Raw genomic sequence first — 21738 nt, 5'->3', positions numbered from 1 at the left:
TCTTCTCTCTAGCATTTCTATTAGATGTATCTGTTTCACTGAATTTAAGATACATTTAGTTGTAAGATGCCCCATAATTTTATGTAGCACAAGAAAGAAAATAAAATGTCAAACTCGTAATTATTGAAAGAACTTTTAGCCTTTTAAAAACATTTGTATCTTATATCACTCTTGTACATAATAAATATGCACTATATGTATTGGTTAAGGCATTCCTAATATTACTTTACATTCAGTTTCTCACTGAGTTACTGATGCTGCTGTTTTTCCATGTATCATACTCCATTGTCAAGGGTGTGGATGATGCTGCATTCTTTAAAGTGCTACTCTGCTGTCACGAATTTTCTCCAAGTCTCTGCTATCCATTTGTAAATTTTGATACTGGCACTTTCTTGCTTTATGTATGATCAAGTATCCTTTTGCATACATCTTAATATCATAACACAACAGTTTCATCTATTTATGGGTATTTTCTTTTCTAGGTCCCTTTAGTGTTTCAGTTCTTTTGCAAAATGTGGAATGTGTTGATTCCTCCATTGAGGACCATTTGCTTCACTAATAACAAATGTATACTCTGCTACTCTGTTTCTGTGCTTTCTGCTTACATAATAACATTTTAGTTTAATGCCAAATCAAAGTGTTATTGATTTGAAGTCATTTTAAATGGCAATTAAACTCCAGCCATGTGCTACCCATAATGCATTTGATCAGTTGAAATGAGGACGTAAGAATAGTTATAACCTGTGGTCAGAGGAGGACTTTCTGAGGCAAAGTAGCATTTTGCCAGAGAAGCCAGCTCTTTGGAACATGCAATAAAGAGGATTCTAGGCAAAGAATAACATGTTTCTTTTTAAACATGTTCAGATAGTAGTTTGTTTTAGAATGGAAAGCTTTTTTTTTTTTTAATGGAGGTACTGGGGATTGAACCCAGGATCTGCTGCATGCTAAGCATGTGCCCTATCACTGAGCTATTTCTCTCCCCCAATAAAAAATAAGTATTTTCCCTCAGTTTTATTGAGATGTAATTGACATAACAGAACTCAAAGATGGATGTGTCTGGAATAGACTGAACAATGGGAAGAGTGGTGTAAGGTGAAGTTGCAAAGAGGCAGGGGTGAGATCTTATAGCACTTTACAAGCCCTCTATAAGTGAAAGGGAAAGTTATGAAAGAAGGTCTTTGACATGAGACAATTTATGTTTTAAGAGGATCACTTTAACACCTGGTAAAGATGCTATTCCAATCAGAGAGACAAAGAATGAATGAAGTAAATTATGATCAAATTGTTAAAGAGAAAAGTCAGATTGTGAAACAGTATAAACAACAGTATCCCAATTTTCTAAAATATTTTATCTGGGTGTAAGTGCACAGAAAATAGAATAAAAAGGCAATAATATAAATATTAACAGTAATTATCTGTGGCTGTTACCACAAATGGTCTTAATATATTTTATTATGCTTTTCTGTATTTTCCACACTTTCTTCATCAAACATGTATTGTTGATCAGAAAATGTGAATGCATGTTGGGAGAGAAAAGTGCTATAAACTATTTAATATAATTTCTGGCAAATTTCTTTACAGGCAATATCATATATGAAAGTGAGTCTCAATCTTGGTTGCACATTAGACTCACCTGGGGAGCTTAAGAAACCAAAACAAAAAAGCCTATTTCCTCTAGGTTCCATCTCTAGAGATTCTTATTTGGTTGGTCTAGGAGGGGCCCTTCATTAGCATTTTCAAAAGCTCCTCGGGTAATTCTAATAAATAATCAGGGCTGAAAAGTACTGTTTCAGCATATATGATCAATTGATGAATATTTATGCTTAAACCCACCTGCACCCCCATGTAGACTATTGGTTTGAAAAAGTAAGACCTATGGTGTGTCAGAAGATTGACATTATAGTTTAGATGGACTGTCTAATAATCTAATAGGTCTATAAGTTTGTAGGCATGCAGGATTTGCATTTTTGAAACTCTAAGAAGTTTGACAGTTCTGCATGGCTCATTCTCAATTCCATTTTGAATTAAACAATAAGAAGTTTCAGCTATCTGAGAATACTTGGCACACTAAAAACTAGAAAGGCAATATAAAGGACAAGGAAAGAGCAGATCAAGTGTGTTGTTTATGGACAATTTTTTAAATAAATTAAAGAATTGATTGACAGTTCTTCCCCTCTTAAGACAGGAAAAACAGTATTCAGGGAACTGAAGAATTTTCTTGTCATTTGTACCATGCAGTTTTAAAATTATCTAGAAGGTGGAAGATATTTTTATTATAGAATGATAATTATAGCAATAGCTGCCCACTTATACTGAGCTCACAGCCGGCCTGCACACTTTGGGGGACTAAAAATCTCATGCTACTTACCTGTAATAATGGAATAAAATAATGGAAGTTGCACAATAAAGAAGTGCAATGAAAAGAAGTCACCATATACAAGAATCTAAAGCCTGGAAGAAACGACCCTTGAGGAAAGAGCTATAATGAGGAATAGAGAAAAATCAGGGATAGAGGAGGACGTATATAAGGTAACGTAAAGGAAGAAAGTTCTTTGGGCTGGAGGTGGGGGGGAGACTTGTTACTTTTAATTTCTTTCTACAATTGAGGGAGAGGCCCTAAAGCTGGCCTAAACATCTGTTAGCGTAACTTCCAGAGGTCTGAATACCTGATCCCTATCCACCACAGTACTCACTTCAGAATGGTACCTGGTCTGGGTTCCGTTAGCTTGGGAGGGCTGAGAGTGATAATAAGTTGGTTTCAGCTAAACTGTAAGGAGTTATCTACCCTAGTAATCATACTGTGCGTTCTGAAACTCTGATCTACAAACACTGGTTCTCCAGCCTCCTTTATGTTAGACTGGGTTTTAAAGCGAGCAGGTGACCTTCCAGGAGGACTGATGTGATACTAACTCAGATATGACCTTTCACAATTATGTTCCCTATGGGTGAGAAATCTGGAGCCTGGGCGCCGCCGCCGCCTCTCGGCCCACAGCAACCTGTTACCTCTAGGACCCAGGGCGCCAGCGCCAGAGCTCCCATTGGCTAGTCTCCCTCGGGACAGCACGCCTTCTCCCGCCACCCATGCTGCCACCCAACGCACTCCCTAACACTCCGCTCCGCCTGCCCCGCCCCCCGCCCGCCTGCCTGATGGATTCGCGCCATTGGTGGATCTCCAGGGCCGAGATGGCGGCGGTGCGCGTGCGCGCTCACTCCGGGGCCCTCCGGATAGTAGGAGCAAGGGCCCGGCCGGGGCTGCTGGAGGCCGATCAGACTCCGCCCGGGTGAAAGGGCGGCGGCGGCAGTGGGCGGGACCAAGCTCCTGGGCTGACGGCCGGGCTGCTGTGGGCTAGCGAGCCGCCGCGGAACTGCGCACCGCTCCGGCGAGGCGGGGCTGGCCGAGTGGAGTCCGCGCGCGCTCGCACTGAGCTGCCGGCCCCCGCGGCTGCGCTACCCGCCCGGGGTGACGAAGCGCCGGTGTCTCCAGCATGACAGAGTTAAGGCAGAGGGTGGCCCGCGAGCCGGACGCGCCGCCGGAGGACAAGGTAGCGGCGGCATCGGGTGGGCGCGGCCGAGACAGCGGCGCCCCCGGGACATCGGTAGGGGGTCGAGCACAGAGGGGTCGTCTGGCCATCTGACTCTTTGGCGAGGCCGCCGGCGGCACCCGGCCTGGTCGGCGCGGAGGCTCCTCGGGTGCGGGGGCCCCAGCGAAGCGCGCAGCAGGGTTCAGCAGGTCGGGGTCCCGGGGACAGGGCTCTTGGGGTCCCGTCGGGGGTGGTATCTCCGGGGTGCAGAAGAGAGGGCGCGGAGGGTTGCGCACGTCCGCCTGCCTCGCAGGGCTGGTTGGGTGGTCCCCCTCCAGTCCTCCACCTCCCCGAGGCCTTCCTGGGTGTGAAGACGTCGAGACCCCGGAAAGACTCCTCTGAGCAGGACTTCGGCTCTCTGCTCTCCTTTAAAATGTTATGGGGTGGCAGGAGGGAAGATGTGTCAGGACAAGGCCATCGTTTTTGCCTGTTAGGAAATTTAAACCCCTTCTCAAAAGTTAAATCTGTTGGCCTTAAGCAGAGAAGTCTCTTAACTCCTGCCGTCAGTAGGTGTTGGAGGGTATATTCCCAGTAGGTGGGCTTGTTTCCTGCTTCAAATGTGGGCGTTGATGGGGTAGAGGAGGAGGGTATAAAAGAGGCCATCTTGGCCGGGACTTAGCTGCTTGGGGGCTGAGGAGTGAGGGAGGGGTGTAGACTCCTTTGACTGAAGTGAAAGGTTAGTGTAGGGGAGTTGAAGGTGAAGAGTGGTTCTTTGATTGTGGACGTTGAATGACAGCATACGCGTCGTGGTAGTATTTGGAGCTTGGAGTTAGCAGTGGTCAGGAGTAGTGTATTTGGTAAATTGATCTAACAGTGATGTGCAGAATAGACTGAGGGAGTCTGGACCGGAATGAAAGAGACTGGTTAACTCGCGGGCTGCCATGTTTTCTTTAGTCCGTACCTTGCGTTAGAAACCGGCGCATTTCTCCCGACAATCTGAATTTCCAGTTGGATCATTGGAAGATCTGCTATCGCATTCCCACCTGATTAACGTTTGGCAGGGCTGAAGAACAGCTGTTCCCACCAATCCCCATTGCCCTACGCCAGGCCCATGCACCCGTTTATGTAGCTTACTGTTTTTGACAAGTGGAGGAAAGGAATACTGGGGAGATACTAGGAAGGAAGGAAGGAAAAAAACCCCACAAGATTTGGTGTCAGCGTGTCGACAGAGCAATTATACTAGGAGGAGTGTCTTGGGTGAAAGATGCTGGGACTTTAAGTAGTTGTGTTATGAGAGTGAACACTTTCCAAGAAGAATTCTCCATACTGATTTTTAAAATGTGTTGTGGAGAAAATGTAGGGCTTGGGTGCAAGTTTAGGAGTCACTTGCAGACACAAGTACTTTGAAGTCTCTGCTCTTCCCACTAAATATCGTAGTTCGGCCTGGGAGCACTCTGTCCCCACCCTGCATATGCCTGTTGGTGAGCTTTCAAATATTTGGAGGCTTGGTATCCCTGTAGAAGGGCGAGAGATCAAATTTGATCTTACTAGGGCTTTGTGGGTTTAGAAGGTGTGAGAAGAGCGAGAAGAAAAGAACTCATGACACCTAGTGAGTTACGTTTTTGAAAAACTATTTGTGGTAATTAGAATGGTAAAAACAAACCCACACACCCCAAAGCCATGAGGTTAGAAACATAGTTTCTACCCTCTCCATCCAACTACTTGGATCCATCTCCTAGACGAAAGTGCCGATTGGTTCTTAAATACTTTCCAATCTCCTGTTTTAGGTAAGGAGGATATGAGAAGCTGTTCAGCTAAAGGTATCTTTTTTTTTTTTTTTCCACAACCATGGTCAAACTGCTTATATGACAGGATGCCTGGAGCTCTGAGGTTCACCAAGTGCTTGTTGCTCCCTAAACACACAGCAGCACTGCATCCTGTTAAAAGCCTGATGTAGTCCATTTGTTCAGAATAAAGCAGTTGGCTCCTCACTCCATTGATTTAATATTTCTGAATTATTATGCATCAGATTTTTAAGAATGAAAGTACATTTTAAGAACTGTGAAATGCTTTATTTGCTTTTGATGAATGCATATAGATTTTTAAATTTTTTGGCTTATACTATTTCATAGTTTGAAAAACTAAATGATTCTGGCTTTGCTCATGTTCTTGGATTACAACTTTAAAAAGTTAGAAACAGTAGAACAAGGATATCTTTTTAGGGAAATAAATGGTGAAATGGGAATTTTCTTATTTCATAGTAGAAGAATTCAGAAAACAGTATCAGGTCAATTCGCTAAAAGAACTGGAACAAATTCAAAAGATTTTTTAAAATGTTACAGTTGCTTAACTTGTGGCAAAATGTCTTGTAAATAAGCAGACAGTTGTTATTTTTAAAATAATCTGGGGAATGTGCTTATTATAAAAGTCAGAGGTATTTTGTTATATTTAGCATCCTAGAATGGAATTGTCAAAGCCAATTGCTAATAAAGGAAATGTTTTCTTCTGGGAACCGTGCTTATAATTTTAAGGTCCCAAAGCACAGTATTGTTGCCAAACTAAGAAACTTGGAATTTAAGCTTTGGGAATGATCTTCCCACCCATCCATGTTTTTCCAATGGAGCTTAGGAAAGAAAGGGGTGAAATGTAGGCCAAAAGATTTGGCATCTGAAAATTTATGATTGGGTTGGCATTTTAGGAGACTGTTTTGGAGGTTAGGATGAACGTTCTGGGATTTTCGGCTGTACTTAGATGCTGGAGTGCTATTTAAATTAGAGCTTTACTCATTTCAAGGCCTTCTTTCTAGATCAGTGGAATCAGTACAGAGAGGAAATAGTGACATTTAGATAGGGGAGTTTAAATTCTGACGATGATGATTTTTAAGAGCAGGACTTGAGAATCAGCTACGTCTGTCTTGAGCCTGAGCTCTGCCACTTACCAGCTGTGTCACTTTGAGCAAATCACTTAACTTGTATAGAAGCCTCAGCCATCTTTACAACAGGGGTGATAAAAAAAAACAGCGTGTGCTTCAGAGGATATTCATGTGAATGAAATGAGTGTGCATGATACAAATCTAGGGCAGGAGTGGTCACATTGTAATGATGTGTTAGCTTTGTTGTCTCTGGTAGAAATACAGTTTCATAAAAAAAAAAAACCTTTAATATTCACACCTTCCACTCTTGGAAGATTTAATCATCAATCAAGTTATAATTGTCTGGAGTAGTCTTTTTCTATTTAGCCCCTTTTAAGGAAAGTTTTATAGACAGCTTAGCCTTCTATGACTTATTTTTTCAGTTCATTGTCTTGCTGAATTTTTCTGTGCTCAGAATCACAGTCAAGCTTTGGCTGTAGAATGAACATCTGTGCATGTTTTCCTTCACAGCATTAGGTATAATATATTTTAGGATAGTGGTGAATAATTAAAAATGGTTTTCTGGTAGACTTTAAGAGTGAACTACTGAAATAATGAAATCTTACTTCAGTGCTATGACTACAGCTGTAGGAGAAATGCCTTATTTCTTTCAAACTTTTTTTTTCTTTTTCACATTGAGAAAGAATTTGGGTATTGAAAACTCTATCCTTAACATGGTTCCCGGACTTAAATACAGAGAAAAATGAAAGATTGATTTGTTGTGTAATCCAGCCTTTTAAATTGATTATTTCTGTTGCTCAAACAGTATAATTTTATTTTAAAAACTCAATTATTTCCCGACTTATGACTACTTAAAATTAGTTTTCTTAAAAAGCTAACTGAAAATGTTCTGTGTTTGCATAAATTTTTGTGATATTTCATTAGCATTTAACATCTTTTAAAAATAGTAAATTGCTCTTGTCAGATATTAGTACTAGAAGGGGTTTTAGGGATTATTTTATAGCAGAGGATGCCTTAGCCCAGAGCGTTTGTTACTTGCTCAAGTTCATACAGCTGGTTAGATGCAGAGTGGTTGATAGTATGAAGGTTTCTAATTCAGTTTTATTCATTATGTTGCATAATATTGCCTTCAAGGATACAGACTTCATTTACAGACTTTAAAAGCTTCTGCATTGATTGAGTTTGATAGGAAAAAAATGCCCTAGTATCACCCATTTTTCTTATGTGGCTACAAAATCAGAAAACTAACAAAATAAATCTTTCAAAATATCATATGTATACATGTATATATACACACATGTATATATATTTATGTATATAAATATAAAAATTCTCAGGTAGTGAATGTGAGAATCTGAGAAAAATTTTATTTTGGTAGACAAGGTTGATTAGGTCCAGTTTTCCTGGTTATTGAAAATGGGTGATTTATGTATTTTAAGCCCATCCCTGGGAGCAGCCACTTGGGTGTATTTGAAAGGAGCTTGTAGCATGGTGTGGGCTCCTTTCAGCTGCATGGGAGGCCGCTTGGAATAACTGCCTCCTGGTTGATGACTCTTAGTGTGAGAACTGTCTGCTTTAGCAATAAGCAGTCGTTCCGTATTCCACACACTTTCTTTTGAGACTGTTCCCTAAATCCAAAGCCTGCTGTATACAGTCTCAGTTGCCCTGAGGGAGGGCTGGTGTCTGTGTTCATGAGGAAAATGTCCAGGATTTTATATCAGTTTGGGCTCCAGATAATCCATTCTTTCGCCACTGATTTGAAGAAATGCTGTAATTTTGAGTGCATCTGGGAAACTTGAAGTGACTTGTACCAATGTCACAGTGCAAATAATCACTCTTTGAACTGTTTGAAAAAGATGTGCATCAATATTTCTGATTTGTGTACCCTGCTGTGTTTTCTAGGATCCACCTAGGAGGAGGGGAGTGAACTCCTTAGCCTTCCGGGGGCAACTGTCCTGCACGCAGCTCCCTAAGCTGCTCACTGTGCTGGGACAGCCTCCCCCGCCTTCCTGAGTGGCGCTGGGGGTGGTGAAGCACAGCCTTTCACTTACACAGTACCTCTGGCTTGGCAAAGAGACCCTGGCTCTTGACTGTTAGTTTTGCTGGGGTCTCGTTGGAGGAATGCTAGTTCTTGCCTTCCAAGCCTTTGCCACCAGTGGCTGCCAGGTGGGGATGGTGGCGCAGCTCACCCTGCCAGTCCCGATCTTTGTTCTCTTGCTGTTTGCCCCAACAGTGGGGATGGCATAGGGCCCACTCCGTTGAGTGACCTTTTAAAGAAAGTTAAACTGTATTATGCTGTTTTGACTAGACAGGGCATGCGTGGTTTAGAATTTGAAAGGTGCAGAGTGTACACGGTGAATGCCTCCTCCTCCTCCCTGGTTCCCCTCTCTGGAAACGGCCCCTCCTGCCAGTCAATTGTGTGCACGTGTGCCTGCTGTTGGTGCAGAAGGACCTGAACTGTCCTTCTGATTTGTTGTCCTTTTGGTATTAGCTCTTTTGTATTAGAATCACCACAAGGCCAGCCTGGGGCTTCTCCGTGAAGACTTCACTGCGTTTTTGAAAGAGCCCTTGAGATCTGGAATTTACTGGCAATACTCTGCTCTTGAGTCCCTGAACTTGAGAGGACATCTGTCATTGACCCAGATCCCTCAGCGGGTGACTCTCAGAGCCTTGTCCTCACAGGCAGTGTCCTGCTAGTCCCGTGGTTTCGGTGATCTAAAGGAAATTCCGAAGTGTATGTTCCTCAGTCAGCACAAATTTACTTGGTCTCAAATCTGACTTTTCTCATTTTAGATGTTGACCTGCCTCCTCTCTGCTCTGCTCCAGCTTGAAATCCATTAGTCTCTGCTCCCTCGTCTAGTCCAGGTCATCAGGTGATACCTGGATTCCTTATCTATGTTGCTTTTGTGTATTTCGGGTAGTTCAGGACTTGATGCCTGAACTACTATAAACCCTTCTGAGTGAGCTTCATCCCTCTAGGACTGGCTCTCAGCCCTTTCTAGCCTACCTGACCTTTCTTTGAACAGCTCTGAAACCACCCTATGAATTACAAGAAAAAAAAAGTTCAAACAGCTCTGAAACCACCCTATGAAATACAGAAAGAAAAAAAAAAGTGATTCTGTCCCCTTTTCCAGATCTCTTAAATTTGGTTCTTTATGGCCCCCTCTCTTAACCAGCCCCTCTTCCTGCTTGGTGCCTCTGTGACGTGGATCTCGGCTCTTGGTATTTCCAACCCTAGGAAACGTGCTCATTTTCTGTTAGCCCTTCCCCCATCTCTTACCTATTTAAATCCTATTTTCTCAAACCCATTTTAGATCTTCCCTATCTCAGTACTTCATCAGGCATGTGCGTATTGTAGAAGTCACAGAAATGTGTACATATGAGAATGAAATCCATCTACAGTCCCACCATTCAGAGAAACCACCATTGTCCAAATGCATAGCCCTCCTGTGTATGTTACTACTGGTGGGTGTAGTGGTAGCTGCCATGGGTGATCTGATAGCTTGCCTTCTTATGCTGTCAGAAGCATTTACACACATTGTTAAAAGTTTATAAAGGTTCTCTGCAAACAGTATTTCAAACTTTTTTTTTATGAAAGAAATAGATGAAAATAAGAGATATTTGTAAAAGCACCAAGAAGAAATCTCCTTAACCCTGCTACTCAGATAACCACTGTTAACGTTTCTTTTTATATACATTTTGTACATTCTTGCACATTTTTAACTTAATTATGTGCCCTAAACATTGTTCAGGTCTTTAAACAGTTTAAATCATTTTTAGTGGCTGTGTGTCATTTAGTTGACACTGTACCTTAACTTATTGAACCAACCAGACATTTCAGTATTTTGTTGCTGTAAGCCAACTGTAGGAAATACCCACGTTGAAAAACAGTAACAACTTTGTGCACATGCATATCCTTAGATAAATTCTATGTTTAGAACTGCCAACTCAGAAAGGGATATAGGCGGAGGGCATAGCTCAGTGGTAGAGTGCATGCCCAGCATATATGAGGTCCTGGGTTCAATCTCCAGTACCTTCACTAAAAAAAAAAAAAAAAAAAAAAAAAAACCTAATTACTCCCCTTCCCCCAAAAAGGATATACATTGTTTAAGCTTTTGATACAAATAATGTATTTTATTCCCATAGTAAATTTGTCATCATCAAAACTGTATTGAGAGTGTTTGGCCTTGTGATCTCTCCTCTCCAGAGAGGAATACTGAATATTCACTTGTTTCGTAATCTTGGGAGAGGCATTTCGGCCCAGTGGTTACAAACACAGATTCTGGAGTTGGATGGCTTGGTTTATTACTTTGCTGTACCACCGATTTGCTTCAGTTTCTCATCTGAACAGTGGGGCTTAGAATGGGGTTGTTCTGAGGCATTATCACTTGTACCCTATACGAACTGTCCCTTAGAGTAACCAAATAGTTGGTTAGAAGCTTCTCTTTATGGAATAATTGAAAAAGGAGTGATGGAATTTGAATGTTAATCTTTTTACACCCCATTGGATTATTTAGAAGGCAGTAACCATCAGTGCTACTACGGACAACCAGATATTGTGTACCTGATGGAAGTAGAGTACAATGCTACTGATAGAGGAATCTTGTCAAAAAATCATACCCAGGACTCTTCAAGACCGTAGTTCTAAGTGCTAGTTTACAGGAAATTCAAGGGACAATGAGAAACAATACTGAACAAATGACTTGATTGCTTTAGAAAATAAATGGCAAGGAGACATTCTGCCTCGCTTTAAAAAAAAAAAAAGGAAGAGAGGGAGGAAGCAATAGACACATGGAGGGTAAAATTACAAATTAATAGACTTAAGGCATATGGATGATTTCTAGACCTTATCTGGATCCTGGTTCAAACTGCTGTAAAGAGAAAAAATCGAAACTACTGGGTAAATTTGAATATTGGATGTTTAATGTAAAGGAATTGCTAATTTTTCGGGTGTGGTAATGTAATGGTATGGTGATGTTTAGAAGTCCCTATAAGAAAGCACTAACTCTAAAGAAAACAACTGATGAATCGAACTACGTTAAAATTAAGAACATCTGTTTACTGAGCTATTAAAGAGAGTGAGGAGGAAGGCCACAGGCAATGAGAGGATATTTATAAAAAATATGTCTGACATAGGACTCATATCCAGAATCTATAAATAATTCCTACAAAATGAGTATAAAAAAGACAACTCAATAGAAAAATGGGCACTTTAGATGGTCAATAAATGCATCCAACATCATTAGTCATCAGGAAAATCAAAGGAAAACTCACAAGATACCACTATGTACCCACCAGAATGGCTAAAATTAAAAAGACTGAAAGTACTAAGAGTTGACAAACGTGTGGGGCAAATGGAACCTTCATATACTGTTTGTGGGAATATGAATTGGTACAATCACTCTGGAAAACTGACAGTATTTACTGAAGCTAAATATATGCAAACCGTATGATCTGGTGGTTCCACTCCTAGGTGAGTGCTCAATAGACATCTACACATATGTTCACTAAAAGACAAGTTCTAAATTCGTTTTTGGGAGCAGAGGGGAGGTAATAGGTTTGTTTGTTTATTTATTTATTTAACAGAGGTACTGGGGATTGAACCCAGGACCTCATGCATGCTAAGTGCACATTCTACCACTGACCTATACCCTCCCCGCTAAAAGACAAGTTCTAGAATATTAAAAGCAGTGTTCTTTGTAGTAGCCCCAAGTTGCAAATGATCCAAAGTGTGAATAATGCTGCTACAAACACGGGTCTACAGATACCTGTTGGAGTCTTTGCTTTCAATTCTTGGGCAACATATCCCCAGGTGGAATTGCTGTGTCGTAAGTACTTCTATGTTTAATTTTTTTAGGAACTGCCATATTTGTGTATTAGAAGTTTCTTAGTTTTAATTTCTAACAATGGCAAGTATTAATAGACAACGTATATAAACAACTCTGGAGGTCCTCAATAATTAAGAAGAGTGTAAAGAAGTCCTAAGATCAAAAAATTCAAGAACTGCTGCTCTGATGAACTATATTACTCAACAAGGAAGTAAAGGGTTAATACAGTCATTATTAATGGATGTGTGGATGACTTGAGTGGTGAATAGGGTGGCGCTCTTTTGCCTTCACGTATCTCAGTTTGGAGGAAACGTTTATACGGTCACCCTGATGATGGGGTTCACATCAGGTGGATGGTCAGACTCGGCCGTCCTTGTTTTGGTGCCGCTGTAGATCTTCCTGAACTGACAAGCCTTTATCTTCCTATAGACCATGGTGGACCATGCTTTAGGATGGAGAAACTGCAGGATGAAGCTTTGTTACATTCCTGGTTCTTACATTAAGATTTTCTTTGTATGGTGCTGTATGGTATATATGTCAGGCCAGTTTTTAAAAGAAAGCTGCTCATAATATCTTCACAAGGCATTGGTTGCCAATATGACTCAAAATACCAGTACCTTTGGAGGCCACACATCTCTTGAAATTTAAAATACTATTCAGAATAAGTAACGATTTTGATGTTCTCCCAGTGTTGTTTGAAATGTAACTCAAAAATTTCCGCAATGCATTGTTCTGTTAAAAATGTTGAATGGATCTTTGGGACATAACTATACTTTTTTTTTCCCTCCTGTAAAAACATTGAGTGAAAACATGTTGAAGATCATGTGTACATTCTGTGAGGTGTATATGTTAATCCATGTCGGTCTCCCCAGGAAAACATTAGCTGGGGAGGGTTTGCAGGGTGTGCTTGCCTGATCTCCTCCAGCTTGCAGAACTCATCACTTCCTCCAAAGGCAGGCAGCACAAAGCCCAGTCGGGTCATTAGTCATTGTGTGTGGCTCATAGTTAGCATTGCAGTTTGATGACCAGTAGTCTCCTCGCTGGGTCTGGTGACTATGCACAAAAGGGTTATTATCAGTCTGTCATCTCTCACCCCTCCAAGTGTGGAAGAGGGGCAGGATGAATGTGGACAGTACATCCCAAATAAGCTTCCCCTTTCGGACGAGGAAAGATTGCGGGAGACACACAGCAGTGTCTTGGCTCACCTCTCTCCTGAGTGGGAGTCGCGGTGACCTCTGTGTGCTGAGATGGGGTCTGTTGCCCGATAGGCTTCATTTTAGGCTGAGTGGGTGGGGAGCAGAAGCCCCTAAATCCCATCCACCATCTCACGTCAGATCTCAGTCCCAAGCTCCTCCAGGTTTCAGAGGGCTGACGCCTCCTGCTTTCCCTGGAGCCTCTCCTGTGTCTACTCTTGGCTGCACCCTCCCCCGACCTGTTTTATTTCATCCATCTTAGCTCTTCAGTCTACTTTGTCATCCAGAAATTTGTTGAAATCTCATATCTCTTGATGACTCCTGGCCCCTAGTACTTCTGTTCAAGGGCACGGTTTTATTCCTTACTGAACCCATTCATTTCAGGGGGATGTTAGGTCAGTAGGTATGGACTCTGTCTGCCTTCTTCAGCAGGGAGCTTTGAGTTTTGAGAGACCAGGCTGATCTTACAACATTAGAAGCAGGTGGTTGCAACACTGTTGTTGTTGTTTTGTTCTTCGTGTGTGATGAAGGATAAAAATGGTTCCTCTTAACTGATGAAACCTGTGAATTCTGGGCTTCTGCTTTTGACAAGCAAGAAGGGCAAATTGCTGCCGGCTGACTCTGGGAAGTGCCTGTTTGGTTTGAGCTGGCTGATGGAGGAGAGGAGACAGGGTAGGGGCCAGTGAAGAAGAGTGTACTTTGCTACCAAAGTTTGAGAAAACGAATTTTTGAGAAGAAAGGAAAGGTCAGTGTCAAGAGCCATGGAGATGTCAAGTAGAATAAGGAATAGACATGGTTTATCTTCTGCCCCTGTATTTTCCTACAGTGACCCCAAAATCATTTTATGGAAGATGGTATCTTTATGGAAGATGATATCACAGAAGGTGATGGGACCTAAGTTTTTTTTGAACAATAAACCCTTATACATAATTTTGCTGTGTTGTAGTGTTTGCTGAGCTCTTACGGTATTTTTTAGCCTCTATATAACTTTTCAAAATAGCTAGCACTGTGTGTTTATAACTTATTTCTTTATACATTATAACAAAATCTCAGGCTTCTATGCCAAAAAGTAGTCCCTGCCCTGTTTAACCACAAGTGACTGAAAAACAAAAATGATAGAGGATTAAACAAGATGAAAATGTGTTTACCTCACAAAAAAGAAAAGTCTAGAGGTCAGCATGCCAGCAGCTTCATGGTGTCAAGGATTCAGGTTCCTCCTCTTGCTGTCCCACCATCCTGAGTGTGTGACTTCCACCTCTGGTACAGGATGGCTAGAATCCTAGCCATCACATTCGTATTTCAGAAAGCAGGAAGAAAGGCGGAAGAGAAAGTCTACTCCTTTTCTATAGGGACTTTTCCTAGAAAATGCATTCACTATTTCTGCTTACATCCCATTGGCCAGACTCTGTCACATGTCCTTGCCTGGTTACAGGGGAAGCTGGGAAATGGCCATGTACTGGACTAAGCACCGGGGTTTCTATTAACAATGGAAAAAAAAAAGGAGAATGGATGTCGGGGCAACCAACGATCTCTGAGCACTTCTAAAGGCCTGAAGAGGCTTACTAAAATTGGCAGGGATCTGTTAAGTGATGGAAAAGAAAAGCTGGGGGAAGATGCGGGTGGAGAGCAGAGGAGACCAGTGGTGGCTGAGGGTCTCCTTCAGTGGTGGTGGGTAGCTGATTAGCTGACAGTCAGGCAGCAAGAAGAGGGGGACTGTTTGCAGGTTTGGGGATGGAAAGGAAGGAGCTGAGGACCAAGTGTAGGTAGCTGCCTGCTCCCCAGTGGGAGAACCCTCAAGACACAGGCCTTGAGCATCTTTTGGATGGTATAATATGTAACTGTCTGGCAAACAAAGGAATAATATGTAGGAAAGTCCCTGAATCCTAGTATCCACTAAGCATGGATGTCCAGCAACACTCTTTTAAAAACAGAAGAAAAACCAGGCCCTTAGTTCCCTCTCCCTCATCATCTAATTTGTATCTTTTGATCTCTCTATGTGATGGAGCAGTAATTGTCTAAAGTGATGATCTTTTTTTTTTTAATTGAAGTACAGTCTGTTACAATGTTTCAGTTTCTGGTATACAGCACAGTGTCATGCATATAGATACATGTATTCATTTTCATATAAAATGATGATCTTGAATTACTACAAAATTGGGTGGAAATAGCCAGAAACGGTAGAGCTTTGACAAGATGGCTTTGGATAAAAGTCACCCTTGCACATGCACCTGCTTCCTGCTGTTGCAGCAGAAATGTGTGTTTCCTAGGTGTTGGAGCAGTAACTTGCTGGAGATGGAGCGGCTCCTGGCAGGGCTGGTATTGAAACCCAGGTGTCCTGCAGCCTGAAGGGCCTAAGAAGGAGGCGCAATGTGGCAGTTACCTTTGGAGAATCAAATCAGTTATTAATAAATGCGATCTTTAAAATAAGAGATCCTTGGTGGAAAAATAACTAAAGGATAAGGTTGAGAAATAGCCTCATTGTGTTATATGTGGAGACTGGCTGGCTGGAGTTCTCATTGCCTCTGGTCATTTTTTTCCATGGGCTTAGCTCCAAAGGCATAAATCTCTAATCCCTTCCATTGTAGGTTTATAGTGTCCCATCCTGCTTTGAGTGTGAGGGTGTTCGTAGAAGCTGGGGACCCTCGTCACTGCTGATCTTTGGTTACTTTGAATAGAATATCCCACCACGGTCCCATTTATGCTGTGTTTGGGCTGTTTCTGTCCCCTCCTGTAGTTTTGGGAGAGCAAGGGCCACGTGAGCTTTGTTTTCTCACAGGGATGTCAGCCAGACACCCAGTCTTCTCTTGAACAGTTGCCATTTCTGTCTTCTGTCTGTTCCACAGAATTCTCTGTTCAGAGACTTTTCAATTTGCACATAGTGGTCTGTTGGAAAGGTGCCCCTGGGGAGTAGCTGTTTTGAGAACTTCTGATGAAAGAACCATTTCTTCCACAGATACCAGCCTCTTCTAGGGACTTTTCATCAGACAAGGGACATCTCATCATTCTGGGCGGTGCTGCTTGAGTCCTGAGAGCTGTTAGACATCTTGTTTCCTAGATCTCAGGGAAGAGTTGTCTCGATTACTGGACTTGGTGTTCTGACATGAGTCTTACATTTTCATTGGTCTTAAGGTATCCAAAACACTGGAGTGAACCACCATTTGAAGTTAAAACTTTTAGTGTCCGGGGGATCGAAAAGGGGATAGAAAACCAGGATGGTTTGAGATTTTTCAGGGAAATTTGGCCCAGGATTTCCAGCGTTTGTTGTCCACTAATGTCTTGGCTTTGATGAGTTCAGTATAGGTAATGTGGCTGTGGAAGCTGACCCTGGGGCTTGTCCTCATTGCTTTGAAGAATCTTATGGTCCTCTTGTGGGCATCCATGTATGACTCTAAGGCTCACTGATCGATCTGAGGTGCTTAGCACCACCTGGGCAGGTGCAGAGGTGGTGACGTTTGAGCTGGAGGAGCAGGAATGTGCCTAGAAGGATGGATGGAGACTCAGTTAAGGGTCCCAAAGTGTGATGGGGAGGCCTTAAGAGCCCTGCCAGAGAGTTTAGGGGAAGCCAGTAAAGGTGTCAGCACAGAGGAATGAGAGCCTTAGGTATATCCATTTTGTACTTTTTAAAATTATGGAAGGAATAGCTTATTTTGTGGAAAATGTAGAGGTGCCAAGAAAGGATAAAACATGTAAGTTACCTTAATTTCACTACTCAGGGTATAATTGCTGTTAACACTTTCATCAAGTCCTGCTAATATTTTTCCTATAGTTTTTTGTATTTTTAGAGACTAGACATGCAGATTTTCTTTTCTTTTAATTTTTTTTTTGTTGGGGGAGGTAATTAGGTTTTTATGTATTTATTTTTTTTTGTGGAGGTGCTGGGGATTGAACCCAGGACCTGTCACACATTCTACCACTGGGCTATACCCTCCCCACCTATGGTTTTAAAATGACTGTTTGGCATTCTTCCCTATCTTTGTTAAATAGATCATGGCAGAATCTTCTGTTGTTGGACGCATAGCTTATTTCTTCCCATACATAATGCTGTGATGAACAGCCTCATAAATTCTGTGTTTCTCTGGATATTCATATAGGGTAGTGTCTCAATATGGAATGACTAGGTCAGAGGAGATGTGAACCATTTAAAAACTCTTTGTACCTATTTCTAAATTGCCTTTCGGAGAGGTAGTACCAATTTACATTTCTATGAATACTGTATGAATGTTCCGGTTTTCTCCAACCCTGATCCGCGGTAAATATTCTTTTCATCTATTCATTCAGTCTCATGTGAGAAAAATGATTCCTCATGGCCATTTCACTTTTTTACATCACTGATTATTAGAGAGGTTAAATCAGTATATAGGTTGTTTGTATTTGGCACATTGTCTTTCTCTTTTGCTGATTTTTCTATTGGAAGGATCACATTTTTCTTACTGATGATAAGAGGTTTTTTTAGTAAAAAAGTTGAAAGAGCCAAACTGTGGTATTGTTCTTAAAGGATTTTTAGAAATGATTATCCATTTTTCACAGACAGGCCACTGCGATAGCCTAGCAGGGATTTGGGGCAGGGAGGTTGCTCGGGAGGGTTGGATTTCCTTACCTGCCTGTGGAAGCCTATGGGTAGATTTCTTCCCACCCCATGTCTTTCTCAGACTCCGGAACACCTACCTGTAGGGCCTAAGTACTGACTGAGTTGTCATGTCTTCCTCAAGCCTTTCTGGTTGAGAGATTGTTGCTCCCAGTCAGCACCTCGAAAGAGTAAATGTCCTGAGAATAGCCGGGCTGATGTCCACAGTTTCTGCCTGGAAGTCCTTGCCCGGGCACTGAACCTGAGGACCCTCTCCGGGTGTGAACGGCTCACTGGCTCTGTCCATTCTTAGCTCAGGCCTACTTCTAAGAGTCTTGGCCTTCTGACTTCTTTACCCTGATAGAGTTCTCTGGAAGAGAGGCAGCTTGGAAGTGCTCTCAAGGCCAGGATGCTAGTAGCCTGTTAGGGAGGATAAACGCTAGGATTCCAACCTGAGCACTAAAGTGGGGGCCAGTATAACTAGGGGAGACAGTCTCTTCACTCATTAGCTCCTGAGGTCCACACAGCTGGAAGAGCAGTGGAAATTCAAGGTGTTAAAACAAGACAGCAGGCCTAAAATGGAGTCAGTTATGCTAAGCTCCACCTCACCAGACCAAGACTTAATTACGGTTTTGGCTTTACTGGAAATGGAATCTTAAACCAGTCAGTCAGGAGTTACCTAACCAGCACTACTTAGGGTAATCGGCCTGGTAGGTCCCTGCCACCCCCTGAAAGAAAGGAATTTTGAAATAACTAGTCTACTTTTTTGCCATTGTAACTTCTTTGTTCCCACTCCCTTCTGCTTATAAAACAAACTTTGAGTAGAAGATTTGCTTTTAAATGGTTTTAAAAGAAAGATGTGTTTCTTTTTTTAATTGATAAAGCAGGGAAGTTTTGGTTATGTAGAAATTTCTCTTATGGACTAGCAGATTTTTTCTTAATACCAGGTAACAGAGGTGTTAGAGTTAACTCTGTTCATCAAACTTCAAACTTCAGCTGAGATGGCGTTGGATGGAGATGCCAGCCAGGCTGTTCACAGGGTGAAGACTGAGCGGCCATCACTGTCGCACTTGTTATTAAGATGGAGAAGTGAGTAATTTCTCTTTTGGTTGATGCATCTGTCTGTCTTTGCTTGGAGCAGAATCTGACTTGGCGGAGAGCTCAGCTTCTGGAAGCCCAAGCTGCAGGAGGCAGGTATTTCCTTTTTGCAAGAAAGCGTGGGGGGAAAGGCAGTCAGCAGCTGCCTAAGATTGTCTTCCCCATTCTGCTGCCCACCTCTGTTCTCCTGTTTGAAGGCTCATCCTGCAGTTCTTAAGAATGTCACATCGCTTCCACATAGAACCTGCAAATCTATGTAAACGTGATAAGGCGGGGACACTTTGTGCAAAGTGGCTGACTCTTGCAGTGTGGTACTCACGCCTGCCATTTTAACCTACAGACTCAGAAGTGGAGAACTCCTTAGTCATTCCTTAGCCTGTCTTCTTTCTTCCCTTCGTCCTTTTCTACAGAAACACTTATTGAGGACCTTCTATGTACCAGACAGTCTTGTAGGCCATGGGCATTTAGCATTAAATAAACAAAATCCCTTCGACATGGAGTTTATATTCCAGTGGGGGAGACAGACAAATGTGTAATAATTTCAGGTGGTAATGATCTGACAAAGGAGCAGCAGCAGCAGGTGTTTTCTTAATATGAAGGTGGCATTTCTCCGTGTTAGCATTGGGAGAGACCTTTCAGCATGCCGTCCAGTTGTCTCAAAGGACAGATGTGTACTGATTCTGCCTGGAGTGTTTCCCGTTATTCAAGGGAAATGAGTGGAATTGTGCACAGACCTGTACGTTCTTTAGGGCAGGGTTGAACCTTTTGAGTATGAAAGATTTCACTCTGCCTGCTTATTCATTATTCCTGGCAACACTTCAATTGCTGTCTGGAAATACAGCTCATTGCCACCCTGGATTTTATGGGCCTCCCTCCCCAAATAACTTTAATCTTCGGGAAGGCTGAAAATGTAATCCTTTTAGTCATTAGTTGCAACTGTCTAACTGAAGCTCTCAAATCGTCTTTCCTGCGCAAGTGATGGCAGCCATTATTCTACGCCCTGTAAATAAAGGTTGATGAATTTTCATTAAATTTTAATGAGTTTTAAAAAACTCTCCTTAAGCTGTTATCAGATTCTAGGCAAGGTGCTTTCAAGATAAACAAAGATGAATAGGGTAGTCCTTGCTTTTGAAGAACTTGAAATCTAAAATACATTATGGAAAGTGCCCTGTTAACATAAATGCAAAGTGCAACAAATGGTAGGAGGGGAGACGCATCACGGGCTGTGGGAGCTTTACTGGAAAAGACAGTTGGTGAGAAGGATGGGGTATTAGTTTCCTGGAGCTGTTTTAACAAGTTGCCACAAACTGGGTGGCTTAAAACAACAGAAAATTATTCTGGGGGGCTGGAGTGCTGAAATCAAGGTGTTGGCGGGACCGTACTCTTTTCAGAGGCTCTAGAGGAGACTCCATGCTGCACCTCGTTCCAGTTTCTGGTGACTGTTAGCATCCTCTGGCTTGTGGCCACCTCTGTCATCTGTCTTCACTTTGTCTTCTCCTTTGTTTCTGCATCAGATCTCCCTTTGCCTCCGTTTTAGAAGGATACATGTGATTCCATTTAGGGCCCAACTGGATTGTCAGGCTAAACACCCCTTTTCAAGATTCTTACCTTAATTAACACCTTTTGCCATATAAGGTAATATTTACTCTTTTGCCATGTAATGTAATATTCACAGATTTCTAGGAAGTCAGTTTATTTTGGGGAGGGGGCCTTTTTCCCCCCTATCTACTATAGATGGAAATCAGGGAAAACTTTCCTTGAGGAGACTTAGTGACTCTAAGATGGGACTTAAAGGATGAGCAGGGAGGAAAAAAGGTTGGGAGCAAAGGGAGAGAAGAGAGCCGGGTGGAGGTATTCAGGGCCAGTGAGCAGCTGTGTTTGATTGGAGCACTTGGTGTGTGCAGAGTGCAGAGGACAGATCTTAGAGGACCTAAAGTAGGAGGTCATTAATTCTCTAGGCAAAAATGAGTGGAGGAGGGGTGTAATCCGCTGCGCTTTGTGAAGATTAATCTTGGAATGTGTGGGGAATAAGACAGAGAAGGGAGGAATTAGTGGAGAAATCACTTGGGAGGCCAGTGTAGTAGAGAAGGGTTGACCTGCAGACTTGAGCAAGGATGCTAATGGTGAGATGAGAGTAAGGAGAGACTAGTGATCGGCTCACATGGTGTGAGAACTGATGAGGTGTGGCAGGGGATCTGGAGACGGTGATGAAGATCAGCGTTCCCTGCGGAACACATCTCGGATGGATTAGGTTCTCAATGGGAAACAGGAGAGCTGGTGTGAGCTGGGAAGGAGGTGACTGGTTTTGGACCTGTTGAGTTGGAGGTGGTGTTGGACATGGAGGGGTCTTTCTGGCAGGTTGAAATGTAGTGCTGTAGCTTGGGAGAGGATATAAGTAGTGTTACGGAAGATGGGTCCACAGAAGAGAGACTGATGGTACTAAGGGTGCAGTGTAGAGATACAAGCTTGGGGAACACTGGCATTTAAGGAAGTGTGGGGAGGAAGAACAGAGAAGATAGGAAGAGAGGAAGGAAACTAAGACTCTTTTAGTGCAGGAAGCTGCTCTAACTTGACTGAAAAGGGAAAAGGGTTCTTTCTATTAGCGCATGTAATTTCAGGACTGAGGAGATTCTAGGCCTGGTTTAATTTAGTGTCTCAAAAG

At 42.4% G+C, this 21738-nt stretch overlaps 1 protein-coding gene across 1 annotated transcript in view; it reads left to right on the top strand.

The window, feature by feature from the left end:
• The first annotated feature begins 3175 nt into the window (after positions 1-3175).
• Positions 3176-21738, top strand: part of CDS2 (CDP-diacylglycerol synthase 2) — a 46703-nt gene continuing 28140 nt past the window's right edge. Inside the window, exon 1 of the mRNA XM_072943847.1 lies at positions 3176-3542. Within this exon, the coding sequence (XP_072799948.1) occupies positions 3486-3542 (57 nt within the window). The 5' untranslated portion in view covers positions 3176-3485. The remainder of the gene's footprint in view (positions 3543-21738) is intronic.

The sequence above is a fragment of the Vicugna pacos genome, chromosome 19 (assembly GCF_048564905.1).
Source record: "Vicugna pacos chromosome 19, VicPac4, whole genome shotgun sequence".
In the NCBI taxonomy this organism is placed as follows: Eukaryota; Metazoa; Chordata; class Mammalia; order Artiodactyla; family Camelidae; genus Vicugna; species Vicugna pacos.
This window is presented reverse-complemented; position numbering and strand designations above follow the sequence as displayed.